The sequence below is a fragment of the Phalangium opilio genome, unplaced genomic scaffold, assembly GCF_054372755.1.
Source record: "Phalangium opilio isolate 3A_F unplaced genomic scaffold, DU_Popi_V2 ptg000113l_1, whole genome shotgun sequence".
NCBI lineage: Eukaryota > Metazoa > Arthropoda > Arachnida > Opiliones > Phalangiidae > Phalangium > Phalangium opilio.
Window position 1 is genome coordinate 1,096,689 of NW_028324209.1, and position 15,070 is coordinate 1,111,758.

Genomic DNA, 15,070 nt, shown 5'->3' on the forward strand with positions numbered 1-15,070 from the left:
TTTAATTAAATTGGAAACTCAAGTTCTAAACGTGGAAGAAAATATAGTAAAGAAATTAAAGAATAAGGCTTGGACGCTGCCATTTGGTAATTGTGCCCTGTAGCAAGGCCGGAAATAGTCACAGGACACTGGACATTGTCCAAAAAAATTTATAAATGTCCCATAATTTTTTTCAAAACTAAGGGATCACTGGACATTTTGACCAATTAAATTTCCGAAGTTTCGATAGCTTGACTATGAAGATGCGACACTATTTTTGCACACTCCAGTATACAATGCCTATAAATTTTCCAGTCAAAGGGGGTGTCAGTTGTCACTGGACAAATGTCCTATAAGAATTTGTTCTTATTTCCGGCCCTGCCCTGTAGTTCTCTCAATTTCAAATTTTTCAATCATGAAGCAGACGATAATCAGTTACCAAAACCACTGCCCACCCGCTCACGGACGTGATCGAGTTAGCTATGGAAGAAAAATTACCCATGATCGGTCGATCACGTGATTTAATTTTTTCCCGCCTAAAATACAGCGAGATCGGAGAGTTGCGTTGGTCTGCTTAGTGCGGCACTGCTGCTACGAGCAAATTCCCTTTGTTCCCCTCACTGGATATTTCTGCTGCGTAGTCCAGCTTGAACGTAAGGAAGCCACTTTTTGCTAAGGATTCTACAGGTAAGAAGTTCTCATTGATAGTATGGTGTGGATGGTCAAATATAGGTGGTGGTTCGAAATTTTTTAAAGTGAACATAAAAGACTAACAGTTAGGTTATTGAAAAAGAGCTAAAGTTCTCGTTGAAAACCGGTATGTGATGTGCTTTTTAAACATATGAACAAAATAACATTGTATTATACTGTTGCATGGTAGCTTGCTGGGGTTGTTACATTCATTGCATGACATACTTCTCTATTGATCGGCCACCTTTCGATAATTATCCCAATCAAATAAAAATTAGTTTAATTTAACTGCAATTTATAAGTCGCAAGAATTAAATCGTTAATTCATGGTTTTGAAAATTGTATTACGAATGGCGTAGTTACGTTAAAGTTAAAAGAAAATCATTTTGAAGACAATGAAGAAAGCTTCACGCAAAACCCCTGAGGTGGAACACCCTCAAGAAGTCACCCTTTCAACGCTACGAAATAATAAAAATCGAATCGGTTGTGAGGAATGCGATTATTCTTCCTATTATGAAAACGCCCTTAAGAGGCACAAGTTAACTCACCAACCCCAGTCGCTCCTTAAAAGAGTTGAAGACATTGATGCTCCAAAACCCCAATTGCGTGTCATTTTGAAGAGATGGGCTCCTGATCACCAAGACTCCAATAATGATAACGCCCTTAAGAAGCCCAAGTTAACTCACACACCCCAGTCGCAACTTAAAACAATCAGTTTCATGAGATCCGCTCCTGATTACCAAGACTCCAATAATGATAACGCCCTTGAGAAGCCCAAGTTAACTCACCCACCCCAGTCGCAACTTAAAAGAGTTGAAGACATTGATGCTCCAAAACCCCAATTGCGTGTCATTTTGAAGAGATGGGCTCCTGATCACCAAGACTCCAATAATGATAACGCCCTTAAGAAGCCCAAGTTAACTCACACACCCCAGTCGCAACTTAAAACAATCAGTTTCATGAGATCCGCTCCTGATTACCAAGACTCCAATAATGGAAACACCTTTGAGAAGCCCAAGTTAACTCACACACCCCAGTCGCAACTTAAAACAATCAGTTTCATGAGATCCGCTCCTGATTACCAAGACTCCAATAATGGAAACGCCTTTGAGAAGCTCGAGTTGACTCACAAACCCCAGTTGTTCCTTAATATATTTGAAGACGATGCTCCAAAACCCCACTTGCGTGCCATTTTGACGAGACGGGCTCCTGATAACAAAGACCCACCCCAGTTGCACGTTGAAAGAATCACTTCATGCATTTCTGATTACCAAGACTCCAATAAGGGAAACAAACAGAGCCCTAGTACAATTTTTTCACAGCGACTCAATTTGCCAAAAAATACAGTCAAAGAAACTCTTGAGGGTGAAGACACTTTAACCCAAATAAGTACTGATCAAAACCTCGTAAAACCAATGGATATCGAGTCAACTACAGATATTCACGCTAACAAAGATTCAGTGGATGGCTTGATCGCGTCTTCCGATTGTCAGCTGGATTTGAACCAAAGAAATATTCTTCATAAGTCAAAGGGCAATACGCCAAATGCATGCCGAGACATCAAGTCCTCCGATGAAACCATTGAAAGTCAAAGCACCAATAAGCCGTCCAAAGAATCTACTGAAATTTGCGTCACAAAAACCACGGACATAAGTTACTTGGCCATTATTTTAAATGCGGCAAGAAATAGATTATTCTTATTCAAACAGTGGTTTATGACTTTGAAGCTCAAGCTCGAGCTTCAGTTACGCTGATAAAAATAACCCGCCTTAATGCGTGTTCTTTCAAGAAGCCATAAACCGTCCAAGGAAATTAAGTTAAATTTCAACTTCAAGCCATTATTGTTCCTTTTTCATTTCATTTTTATTCAAACAATGGTTTATGACTTTGAAGCTCAAGCTCGAGCTTCAGTTACGCTGATAAAAATAACCCGCCTTAATGCGCGTTCTTTCAAGAAGTCACAAATCGTCCAAGGAAATTAAGTTTAATTTCAACTTCAAGCCATTATTGTTCCTTTTTCATTTCATTTTTATTCAAACAGTGGTTTATGACTTTGAAGCTCAAGCTCGAGCTTCAGTTACGCTGATAAAAATAACCCGCCTTAATGCGTGTTGTTTCAAGAAGCCATAAACCGTCCAAGGAAATTAAGTTAAATTTCAACTTCAAGCCTTTTAAAAGTTCCTTTTTCATTTCATTGTGTAAAACTAAGTCATAAATAAAACTTCGTTATGTTTAACAACGTTGTTTCCTAAGCCAAATCACCCCTCAATTGACGCTCGATCTAAGAAGAGAAGACGAAAATTTTGCAACGGCCTTATGAAAGCAAAATCACAGATCCGTTTTTGCCCATTTTGACTGAAACTTTAGCCAATGAAGAACCCGCCGGTCGGCTTTTAAGAGAAAATGGTGGATTTCAGTTTATAAGGCCTAATATTGGCAACTGTGAAAAATCTATTTAAAATCAACACGAATGTTTCGGTGATATGTTCTTTCGTTTTTGAGCATATTTTATCATTGAAGGCGAATAAAATCAAGTTGTTTGAACCATTTTAGGCTTTACCAACGCGATCGTGAAATGAATTATCACATTCATCTTAAAACCAAATAAGCAGATTTTAATGCGTGAGTAATTCTATACATAAATAAGAGAAAAATGTTGGTACCCGGGCCCGAGTTAACCTAACCCCCAAATTCCAAAAGCAAGTGCGATTAGAATTACTCGTCGATGGCTTTAATTTCGTTGTTTTCTTCGTCTTCATTCGAATCTTTTGGCATCAAGTAAAAGACTTTAGGGTTTGGAAATCCGCAAAACTTGTTGCTGCTTCTGTTGAGCGTGTATCCTCCAACGTTGGTCATCTTGAATTGGCTGCCCAATCTTAACTCCGGTAGCGTCATTTCCGTCAGCCAGTCACGAGGATCCGAACAGGGACCCCAGATATTAGACTTCTTCATATTAAGGCATATCGAAGAGCGTCGTCTGTTCAATGGATTCTAAATAACCAAAGAACATTAGCTTGGAAAACAGATTTAAGCGAGTGTCGCGTCATTCCAACCGGTATGCTATCGATTGGGCGTGTTATCAAAACAGCATTGTCGAAAACGGCTTTTTCATAAACGCGTTTGCCATTATAGCCATTTCTCGTTTTAGCGCATTTTGATTACAGCGTTTATATCTTGAGCGTACGAAAGTACGCCTTTTCCAAAAAATTATATTTTATATTTACTTCCGATATAACATTACTCCTTTTTGCTTAATATTGTTCTTTGTCCTATATGCTTAATATAATAGAGATTTCCCTCCCTATCAATCACAGTTTGGGCGGAAACAGCAACCGCTGTTTTGGGAAATAGCGCTGTATTGAGAAACGCTGAAACAGCAACCGCGGTTTTGGGAACCGCTTTATTCCAAAACGCTCTTTTGAAAACCGCTCAACTACCCGTGAACCATTACAACCATCTGGCGGCGTCGTTTATACGCGTCTCGTCGCGGAGAAATAGTTACGTGATTGTCTCGCGCGTAATGTTTTTATAGCGCGTATGACGAGGGATAAGGGTTATAGCTCAAAAGTCAACCTCGCGCATTTAATGTTGCGTAATTGCTATTGGGGGGGGGGGGGGTAACATAAAAGTATAACGAAAGCTTTCTAAGAGTTATCAACTATAGCTCAGACGTCAACGTCGAACGTTTATTTGGTTTAGCTAAATCGCTACTGCTCGAGTCTATAACTACAGCCATTCCTAGAAGTTCGACGTTGGGGAATTTTCGCGTCTCTAGGCGTTCGCGCTTGACGTCTAACGACTATTACTTCTTTCGAGGACTCGTTGGGCTTTTAACGTGTTCAGATTAGAAGGATAACTCACTCTTAGAAGATGAAGTTCGGAGCTGTGCATTTCGAAGTTGTCTCTGCTCGCGCAACTGTTGTTTCCAGCGTTTAAAAACACATCTGAATGCGAGATACGAATTAGTCTAATTTAAGCTCGCGTTAGCTTCGATCGTTACCTTGTTTATCGAGACTGCGTCTTCGAACGCCGATGACCTTCATGTACATCTCGAAAGCGTCGCAAACCAAGAACAATCCTGGTTCCGCCACTATCCTGACTTCTTTTGGCAAGTTGGTTTGAATCGCCGAACAAATGCCTTCCGCAATCTGTCGTATAATACAGGACCGTATATTGGGTTATGATCGAATCAACTAGGAAGTTTTGACTACTGACCTTAATGAAAATATGTTCAGTTCCACTTGGTCCTGGGAATCCTCCTCCGATGTCAATGAGTTCGAAAGAATGACCCATCTCTTTGCCTATTTTACAAAGACGCGCTGCCATTTCAATGGCCGCCACAAATGGTTCGGGGTTTTCCGTACAATGACCAACGTGGAAACTGCTCAACGCGACAATCAATTATAGAAGTCATTCAGGATGATTGTATGTTTTAGAATATTCGTACCTGATTCCATAGACATCCATTTCCAGATCTCGGGCCGTTTGCATGTGTTTCTTCGCGTCTTTCTCGTTGCATCCGAATTTATTCCGCATGTTCACGACGGATGACGACTCGAACGGAGCCGACACGCGAATTATCAACCTGAGTTGCGTTACATCGTATATAACATGATATAGATAAGCGTGACACTTCCCATTGTCGGAAAGGGATTGTCTAGCTTGGTGTTTATACTTATTGTCTAATGATCCATGCCGTTTCAATTTCAATAGACGTCACTTAGTGACTTAAATTTTTTTTAAACTAGTTCTTGTGACCATTGACCCCCATAGCGTTCACAATACTAAACTGGTCCTTAGGCCTGATCCCCTCTTAAATTTCCTATAGAATCTCAAATAAATGAGGACCATGCAGTAATCCTCAACTTCGTGAATTTTTTAAAACTAGTCCAACTATTTTCTAAAGTGGTGTTTCCAAACCCCTTCTTACATTTAAAATTTAAAACTTACTTGGGATTTCCATCATAGAACGTTTTAATTTTCCTCAACTCAGCCTCGCAATCAAAGGCTAGCATTTCGACTCCCATATTTTTCGCGCTTTTAATATGAGAAGGAAATTTCTGCGTTGACGTCATCATGATTTTGTTCGGGGATACTCCCATCTCCAAGATGTATTTGATTTCATCCTTAATTACACCGCGATAAAATGTAAAGAAAGTACCAAACCTTTTTATGTTTCAAACAGTCAAAACTACAAACGTACCTCGCTGGCACATTCGAAACTCGCACCCAAACTTCGAATATGTTCTAAAACGACTGGGTCATCGTTCGCTTTGACCGCTGAAAAAGTAACGAGGCTATTATACCTAAGTTAATAATAAACGTTCTTCGCTAAGTTTTACTGACCAAAGAACATTTCAATATCGGGTAAATGCTTGTTCCAAAGATTATATCTCTGAGTAATTTTCGAGAGGTCCCCGATTATGAATGGGTCGTCATTCTCTTGCGTTTGATACAGTTCCTACATAACGCCAGAAATTTCTTAGTGACCGACCATTTACGGATTATCGTAAACTAAACAAATAAAACCCTTTTGCGCTTTACCAAGAGAGCGGAACACTAGTTGTGAAAGAATGGACGTTAAGTTACTCATAAAGGTAGGGTGAAAATTTAAATAAAGTGATTACGAAATCTGTATAGGGAAACATCCAAGAAATATCTCCGAATGATTTTAAAATTCAAACTGGTTTCATCTTGGAAAATGTCGGCCAAAAATATACCCAAAAGCAGTAATGTTGCTTCAGCAGATTTAATTTTATTTACCGTATTCTTTCACTATATCTCCTAGCATAGTTTGGGGTTTAATATTATTTATACAGTTATGTTTGCGGGCCACTGTATCGCCTTAACGCGTTGTTGGGCGCTGACCGTGCTGTACAATCTTAGCACATTGAAAACCCCACCGATCATGTATTGCAAAATTATTTTTGTCTACGCAAACGTAAAAGTGGCGCGGCAAATTCCAGTAGCGCTATACTATGATACTTGAAATCATTTCCGGTGGACTTTATAGTGCGAGGTAATAAATAACCAATTGAATATAGTCGTAATAAAGGACCGAGTCTCTAAGATATTTAATGATAGACTACAGTTATCATTAAAATAAATTGTATACATTCCGTATAGTTAAACGACTAAGTCGGTGTACTTTAAACCATGTATAGAAGGATAATATTTAATATTTACGGCGTCAGGAGTAGAATAATAACGTTCTTAGTGAGCATTTAACTTTAACAATAATTCGAGGATATTTTCATAATTGGACAGAGATGACTGGGCAAATTGTCCACTATAAATCGGTAGCAAGTGGTCGCGCGGGTATCAACTTGAGCTCGGGTAATTAAACGGAACTTATGTTAGGCCCAATGTGTAAATTAAGAATTTACTATTTTCACTTGAGGATCAGAATTGAGAGAGACTTTCAGACATCCTACTTCCTTAAATTTAAACGCTACGATGAAATATCAAACGACGCGTCGAGCTATGCTAAATATGGGCCGGGCGTTATCAAATGGGCTATGATAAACGGCATGAAATGCGCGGTAATATCGCTAAAAATGGTCAGGGATAACCCGGAAAGGTCTGGGCTTTACGAGAAGAATTTTGTACCAATTTAATTAATATTTTTAGCATTAAAGCGAATTTCCAATGAGAACATACCTGAACGAGGGACTGCTCGAGCGACATCATTGTTTTGTGTTCGGAGATCTCCGCGCGAAATGCTTAGGATTATGACAGAATGTTCATTTTATAGCCATGTCAGTTGGAAACAACCGATTAAATCGTAAATCACTCGTCATGTGACGTCGACGCCAGAAGTGATTGAACATTGCCATTTTGCCTGTAACTCGTTTATGCTCTTTAAAACAAAAACATCAATCATTAGGTTATTATTACTTACCCCCCTCACCATTCCCCTAAGTTGGACTGCCCTTTTTTCGTTAAAGCTACCAGAATGAATAGTAATTACGTTCAGGAGGGGCGTATACTATTGGTTTTAAAGTCAAAAGTCTTAAACGTGTATATATTTCGGAAAGTTGTATTATCTTTATGCCAGTTACAATTCCTTAATTTCCTAATTTGATATCAGTAACAGTGGAGTGGAAGGTTCATTAGAAGTGCTTTGGTTCAGTTCCTCTAGCCATTAGACCTTTTCGACGTAAAAAAAGAGGGTATCGGTACGTACAAGGGGATTGATACATTTACGGCTCTGCGCACTCTCGTGATACAAAGAGACTACAGCGAGATGGAAGGCGGAGCTTTACTCCGTGTTACATGGAAGGTTATATTCCCCGAATTCTTAATGAAACCCACTAAGTTTCTTTTAACCACGCCTTTCCTTGGTCACGTGCCTCCGACGTTTTTCGAATACCCGCCGCTGCCTTCTTCAGGGTTCATACAAACCTGGAAAAATCAGTGAAAAAAATAGTTGACAAAAACCTCATGGAAATTTCGAATTTTTAGTAAAATTGTCAAACAGGGGCCGAGTAATTAAGCAAAATGTTCGTAAACATACCCTCCATAGGATTAACATTACACTATACTTTGGAGGCTCGTAACTCTGGTTATATTAGAGATACGGGGATGTCCTTTGATTATATAATACTCCTATTCGCCCCCCCTCCTTCGTTAACATTTGCTCCATAGGATACTCCATATACGGGAAAAACCTGGAAAATTCAGGGAAGTATATGGGGGAAAACCTGGAAATCTCAGGGAAATTTGTTTTCCAAAGTTGTATGAACCCTGTAATCTTGCTACTTCCTTTAACGTATGAATAATCGATTTTTAAAAATGTCGTTTTTGTAAACGTGGGGGGGGGGTGGATCTGCTTCCCCCGCCCTCGCTACTGTTTTTCGATTAAGGTGACAAAGTTAAAACAAACAAGTCCAGTACGTTTTTCTCGAAAAAATTAAAGAACGTATTGAAGGAGATTGATCAATTCCAAAATTTCCTGATGGGGTGAAAAAGCGGTGTTAACGATGATTGATTCGTATAAAAAAATATGGAAAATACGCTTATGCAAATTCAGAATGTAATATTTTCTTTGAAACAATTAATGATCTGTTATAAAATTTTGGAAAATAATGATAGCGTAAATTGATAATCTACCATTAAGTTCGCGTGTCTAAAGGGATCAGCTATAGAGGACTAGTCTGTCCCCCTGCTGCTTTTAATCCGTCTCACCCCAACTTGGTATTATATTATATAAGACATTAACGGCGTGAAAGCCTTCCCTTTAGTGTGCTCTTAGTATGAAACGTGAGGTGGAGTTGGAGCGAGCTGCTTTAGTAAGGCATTTTTTATTTATTTGTTATACTTTCCTTCAATTATATCCAGTTCACCACATTTCAACTCATAAGAGGGCAGATAATGATGAGCTCACACCGGAAGCTTATAGGTAAACTTTCAAAGGGAGAGCCTTTTTGGCGCCTGATTTCTGGTAGGCGCCGACGTAAAGGAAGGGTGCGAGAGACGTTATACCAAAGACCTAATGATGGGGACTTAAAGACGTTTTTCTGCTTATGATAATAACCGTGTTTAAATAACGTTGACAGAAAACGCCCTTCTCGTTTAAATTTTAATGTGCCATTATATTTTGGTACACCTTAAAAAAAAAAACCTTTTACCCAAACATTACTTGTCTTACGAAGTTAAGGTCGCTTTTCAATAGTTAATGTTCTTTTAAACCTTGTTATCACTAACTCTGGTTGACCCGTGGCGTATCGTTAAGTAGACTCCACGTTAAAGAAGGGGTAGGTAACCCTTAGTATCCATTACCGTCTCTGCGCCCTCTCGGGATCCAAAACGCTTACAGCGCAGGCGCCGAGAAGCGAGATGCGAAGCAAATTTATCCCCGTGTCTTTCCCTCTTAGTTACGTCGACGTACCAAATTTAGCCTATATTGTGCCCCCCCCCATTACCACGGTAGTAAAAATAGAAAGACAAAGTCGAGTCTTTTCATAATCCTATAATATTCTAAATAAGCATAGGTAAAAAGAATATTTGATAAGAGCATGCGCATTCTACTGTCATCCATACTTCTAATGGTAACCTGACTAGACTAAGGAAGGTAATCTCTGCCTGTGCTTTGTTCCAGTTTGGAGGTGAAACTTTTAAACTATGATGGCGCATTAGTCTCTTCAATTTTGTTTCGTCTGGGCAATGACGATACGGCAGACCCAAACTTATGGAGAATATTGATGGGTTATGACATTTATTATAAATTTCATTGGATTGCTTAGAATAAATTTTAGCTACCAATTTCCCAAATTTTGGATCCAGCATTGAAAACTGGTCTTTACACTATTACTACAATAATTAATGAAAATATATGCTTATTAAGAAATATTTTTATTGGACGAGTTCTCCTTTTTACGACATAGCTATAAACGATTAAGAAGACATTAGCTTCCAACCTATATTTCCGTAACTATATTATTATTATAATTATTGTAATAAACGATAAATTTATAAAATAGGTATCTGTTCATAAGTATGCTAGAGTGAATTCTATAAGTGTACCAAATCCCTAGCAATCAACCCACAAACCTTGATTGTCTTGACGTGGGACAAAAATCCACAAGCGCATGCGCCTTGGCAAATAGTTAAGCGCTAATAAAGTGATGATGAAGGAACTATTTATCGCGTGTGTGATTCGGTTTGGTAATCTTGCTCCAAACCAATTTTCTCATATCTATTAAACCAGCAATCAACTCTCTAACCTTGTCTTGGGGTGAGACAAAAATCCACAAGTGCGTCTTGCCAAATAGTTTAACGCAAATAGACTAATGATGAGGGAACTATTTATCGCGTATGTGATTCGGTTTAGTAACCTTGCTCCAAATGTTCCGATGTTGGGAAGAATGACGTTACACTTACCTTGCTTTGTGGTACCACTACCGACGCTATATAGCGTCGGTAGTGGTGGTACACTTCTCTCGATTATCAGGGTTCATACGAACATGAAAAACAGGGAAAACCTGGAAATATCAGGGAAATTCGTGTAGAGGAAAAAAATAAGGGAAATATCAGGGAAAATGAAAATTTCTTCGAAAAATCAGGGAAAATTATTTTTTTTTTCCAAAAAATCAGGGAAATTAAATAAATTGAAACAAATACACTTCAGTGGGACCCATAATCTAATTTCGTGCACGAAAAAAATCGATGTTAGTTGTCTCAGTGGAGAGAAATATATTTCTTCTGAGCTCGCTTCGCTCGCTCAGCAAATGTTTAACTTATTATTTAAAATTAATCCAGTTCAAATGAATGTTTTTTTTTGATTTAAAACGGCATCAGTTGCTTTGAATTCTGTAATTAAATTTCGCCGTAGACCTTTTATGAGGTGACCTTTCCTTTGACTGGAAATATCTAAGACCATAGATTGGGTTAAATTACGACACTGACCTTCAAAATATCTTTTAAATCGGTCATTTCTGAAAACATTTCATTTCAAGTGGCCCTTTTTTATAGCTTAATTCGACTTAATTCGCCCCTATTTAGTCACTTTTGCTTACTATTTCTAAATTAATTAGTCACTTATTCAACAAAAATTGAGCGTATGAGTGAGTATCAGCCCTGGTGTATGGAATTCTGTATTTTGGTCCTACCTACCTAACAAAGAATGGTAAACAAATAATATTTATTTCGTAACCAAAGCTACTGGCAACCACAAAGGCATGAGCCCAAATAAAATGTGGTTTTAGGTATAGTCTGATTACCCTATTTGAAATTATAACACTCCTCGAATGTAAAAAATGCACCTGGAAATTTATAAGAAGTATTCTGGAAAACCTGGAAATATCAGGGAAATTGGGTTTGGAAATTTCGTATGAACCCTGATTATATACTTCTGATAAAACTTAATTTCAAGTGCCTATATTAATTTCTAATTTCCATCATTTTGTGGGTTTGAAAAAGTGCCCTTGAAGAATTATGTATAAATGCACATTTTTAAGGACTGCGAAGCGAAAGACGTTTCATTATAGACAGTTGACGTCACAGTTTGCTTTCATAACGCCTGGCCTTCATTATAGAAAAAAAAACAAACCTCATCAGACACGGTTTCCTTCAAAACAATTTAATCACGCCCGTCTTGAATAATATTTCAAAGAATCAATCATCATTATCATAATTAAATTAAGCGTGTTTACGTGACTTATGTGATAATTAAGACGCGAAAAACAGTCTCGTTGAGTGCTGACTAGTTTTAAATTGAAAATGCCGGGAAGCTGTATACCTTTAAAATAATTGATACTTCAAAGAATCAATCAATCAATCAACATTAAATAACAAAAATCTTTTATTTCATAAAACAATTTGCATAAATTATATTGCAACAATAATTGGACCTAGTTCATGTCAATTTTCCCTGGTCAGAAATGGAATGTGTTTTCTCGGTTTCACTTTTGTTTTTCGGTTGGAAGCGATACTTGATGTAAGGCGAATAGATATCGAAACCCAGCGATATCGTGGTGTCGAACAAAACCCGATATCGCGTTGGTAGAACGTAGAAATTGAAGAATTGGGCCGGAGGCCAAATGATCCATTCTGCGATATAGATCTTAGAGCCCTTTTCAAACAATTCCTCCTTAATAAGATCTTTACAAGAACCCTCTGAAATAATTATGTAACAGTCATTTTTGAATCGATTTATATTAACATCAAGGTCATTAAGAAACTTCTCTGAACACTTCCTTCAATTTTATACATTTTTTAAGAATCAAAAGTTGACACGAGATAAGCTTAACTCACGTTTTTTTAAAAGAAAACCATGGATGAAGAATGCGCGTGAGGAAATTTGTTTTCACTCTACAGGATAGGCAACTCCCTATCTCAGACGACGGCTTATTCTGTATATACTCTGTTACAACATCGGTTGTCAGCACGCGCAAAGCTAGGTCTCTATGTAACCTAGCTTTGTACGTGCTGTCAAGAGACGAAAAACTCGTGGATATTAAAATCCTGAAGTTTTTTTGGTCTCTTGACAGCACGTACAAGGCTACGTTACATAGAGACCTTGCTTTGCGCGTGCTGACAACCGATGTTGTAACAGAGTATATACAGAATAAGCTGTCGTCCGAGATAAGGAGTTGCCGATCCTATAGCGTGAAAACAATTTCTTCACGCGCATTCTTTATCCATGAGAAAACCCTAAACATAATTCTTTAACCAATTAGTGGCCGCTACAAAACGCGCACTTTTGATTTCTGAAGGAGCCTTGTGAAGTTGTGCCGTGATTGGCTAGAACAAGGGTTAAAGGTCACTATTATAAAACCATGCGTTAGGATTAACGGATCAACTTTTTAAACTTGATAATAATATTTTAATAGTTTTCTTAATGAATTTGATGTCTGTATCGATTAACAAATGGTTTTCTCGCATCTTAATCTCACTTTCAAGACAAAGTCTTACCCAATAGGCCTAAAGTGGCGAAATAAACTGAAATCCAAAATGGCGAGAACAGTATTTGGTCCAATAGAACCTTTTTCCCGATGGTTCGGAATGTCCTACCAGGAAGCCATCTGTCCAAGAAGATGTACCAGTAATGACAAGTGACCCCCGTTGTCAGACCCGCGATGGTCATGTGACTGGTTCTTCTGGATTCGTAATTGGGCAAGTGTCCCATCAGAATGTCGTAATGCTGTTGAATCAAGTCGCCGCTAGCCCCCATCAACATTGAAACGGAACAGTTCGTCACTAATAGGTACCGACCAAAGAGCCGTTTCCCGTACAAAGTGACCTTTTCAGACGCCAGACGGAAACTTCGCGAAAATGCTGCCGCCGCCATTTTGAAATTGAAATTACCGCTTATAAAATACAAAAATAAACAGTACTTTAAGTCGGCGCCTGATATTTCGTATTTGCCGAGTAGCGAATCGCTTGCTCGTGGTATTCGTAGCCCCAGATTCAAGCAAACCTTATCACTGCTAAAGGCTGACATGGTAAAAGTCTATCCTTTAGACCCAGAATAGCCCACCCCTTTACTAGGGATTCGTCTACTCTTTCGAGACTTCCCGAATAACGAATATGTTACTTTCAAGATATGGACTTTCATCATTATCACCCATCAAATTAAGCATGTTTACATGACTAATGCGATAAATAAGACGCGAAAAACAGTCTCCCTGATTAGTTTCAAATTGAAAATGGTCATAACCAACCATGGCGTATAGAGCTATCTCAGAACCCTTATTGTGACGTCACCCATGCTATTTGCCCATAGAACCAAAGCGGTACCAAACATGGCCGCCCACTGCCACGGAGCTGTATGGTAGAAGGAGTAGAGACTCGTAGCTTCCCCTCTACTAAAAAAGCTAGACCTTATTTGTCCATAAAAAGGGGGTATGAATTTTGACCCTCCCTCCAAACCTAGGCGAGCCAATGTAAACAATAAAGATGGCCGCGAACTACGAACATTCAGGAGGGTTAAGCCTCGGTCTTTTGTGTATCGAGTCCGAGTGACGAGAGTTTCTCAACGGTTTGCAAATCTTATTTAAATTTTTATTTTTACTATTACTTTCATTTATATTATAATATGGAAAATATTCAAAGAATTAAGCCGGGAAAGAAGAAAACGGACGCCTTCTTTAAAACACGTGACGTCAGAGATTGTTTACATTGGCTCGGTATGCGCGAAAATTGTGCGTGGAGCACTAGTACGCTTATGTCTAGGCCCTAGAGGCCTAGTCTCTACTCCTTCTACAATACACATTCGTGCCACTGCCAAAGCTAAGCCTATGACGTTTTACCTAGGCACTGACGTCACAGCTGAGATAGCTCTATAAAATAACTGAAACACACACGTCTCGCACGATATTTCAAAGAATCAATCACTTTTTTGTCATCAATTAAATTAACCTTGCTGATATAATTTCTGCGATAAATAAGGTGGAAAATAGTCTACTATAGCTTTAATTTGAAATTGGAGTAAAATGACGTTTCCTATTACATACAGTAGTTAAGTCTGAAAAATTGTATAGTCTTTAACACTTCAGCAGTTCAGCGATTTAATCACCCACGTTGTTGTGCGGCGGTAGTTAATTTTTTGATCAATGTTCAACTTTATTCAAGAGTTGTTGTAATATTATTTACAGTCTCAGTTAAATGCGAATAAAAATTTATTACATTACCTTTTTATCCTCAATAAATATGTCAAACTAACGTTAATTTTTACAGAGCAATTGCGAAACTAAGGCTTAAATAAACGAGTAGTGCACTAACAAGTCTTGTAGCAGACTAGCTCAAGGTTGAAACCAAGGAGGATGTATAGTGTATTAACTTTCAAACAAGAAAACTGCAGTTATATAATGCTTTTAAAGACTATGTGGAAAATGTAGATAAAAATATTTATAAGCCTTTTATAACGCTTGTTGGGATTATTTTCAGACGGGCTACAATG

The 15,070-nt window shown here is 38.3% G+C and overlaps 3 protein-coding genes across 6 annotated transcripts; 1 reads left to right on the top strand and 2 right to left on the bottom strand.

Annotated features, from left to right (window-relative positions):
* The first annotated feature begins 26 nt into the window (after nt 1-26).
* On the top strand, nt 27-2,908 carry LOC149623184 (uncharacterized). Of its 3 annotated transcripts, XM_089853197.1 has the most exons (3): nt 27-666; nt 736-796; nt 1,029-2,908. In XM_089853197.1, exon 3 carries the CDS (start codon nt 1,065-1,067, stop codon nt 2,421-2,423), a length of 1,359 nt encoding a protein of 452 aa, XP_089709323.1. In that variant the 5' UTR covers nt 27-666; nt 736-796; nt 1,029-1,064; the 3' UTR covers nt 2,424-2,908. The 3 variants fall into 3 exon arrangements, with proteins under 3 accessions (XP_089709323.1, XP_089709322.1, XP_089709321.1); XM_089853196.1 differs by having other exon boundaries at nt 27-796; XM_089853195.1 differs by lacking the exon at nt 736-796 and having other exon boundaries at nt 29-666.
* Nucleotides 2,909-3,263: 355 nt separating this feature from the next.
* Nucleotides 3,264-7,784, bottom strand: LOC149623185 (ornithine decarboxylase-like). The gene is made up of 10 exons (XM_089853198.1): nt 7,571-7,784; nt 7,330-7,510; nt 6,016-6,130; nt 5,873-5,949; nt 5,620-5,795; nt 5,117-5,254; nt 4,885-5,050; nt 4,670-4,817; nt 4,531-4,613; nt 3,264-3,660 (listed from the first exon to the last, which is right to left on the bottom strand). The coding sequence occupies exons 2-10, from the start codon at nt 7,357-7,359 to the stop codon at nt 3,385-3,387; spliced, it is 1,209 nt and encodes a 402-aa protein (XP_089709324.1). The 5' UTR covers nt 7,360-7,510; nt 7,571-7,784; the 3' UTR covers nt 3,264-3,384.
* A 4,163-nt stretch (nt 7,785-11,947) lies between these two features.
* LOC149623186 (mpv17-like protein 2) lies at nt 11,948-14,942 on the bottom strand. 2 transcript variants are annotated; one of them, XM_089853201.1, is made up of 3 exons: nt 14,802-14,942; nt 13,084-13,478; nt 11,948-12,285 (listed from the first exon to the last, which is right to left on the bottom strand). In XM_089853201.1, the coding sequence occupies exons 2-3, from the start codon at nt 13,457-13,459 to the stop codon at nt 12,026-12,028; spliced, it is 636 nt and encodes a 211-aa protein (XP_089709327.1). In that variant the 5' UTR covers nt 13,460-13,478; nt 14,802-14,942; the 3' UTR covers nt 11,948-12,025. The 2 variants fall into 2 exon arrangements, with proteins under 2 accessions (XP_089709327.1, XP_089709326.1); XM_089853200.1 differs by lacking the exon at nt 14,802-14,942 and having other exon boundaries at nt 13,084-14,795.
* Nucleotides 14,943-15,070: the final 128 nt, after the last annotated feature.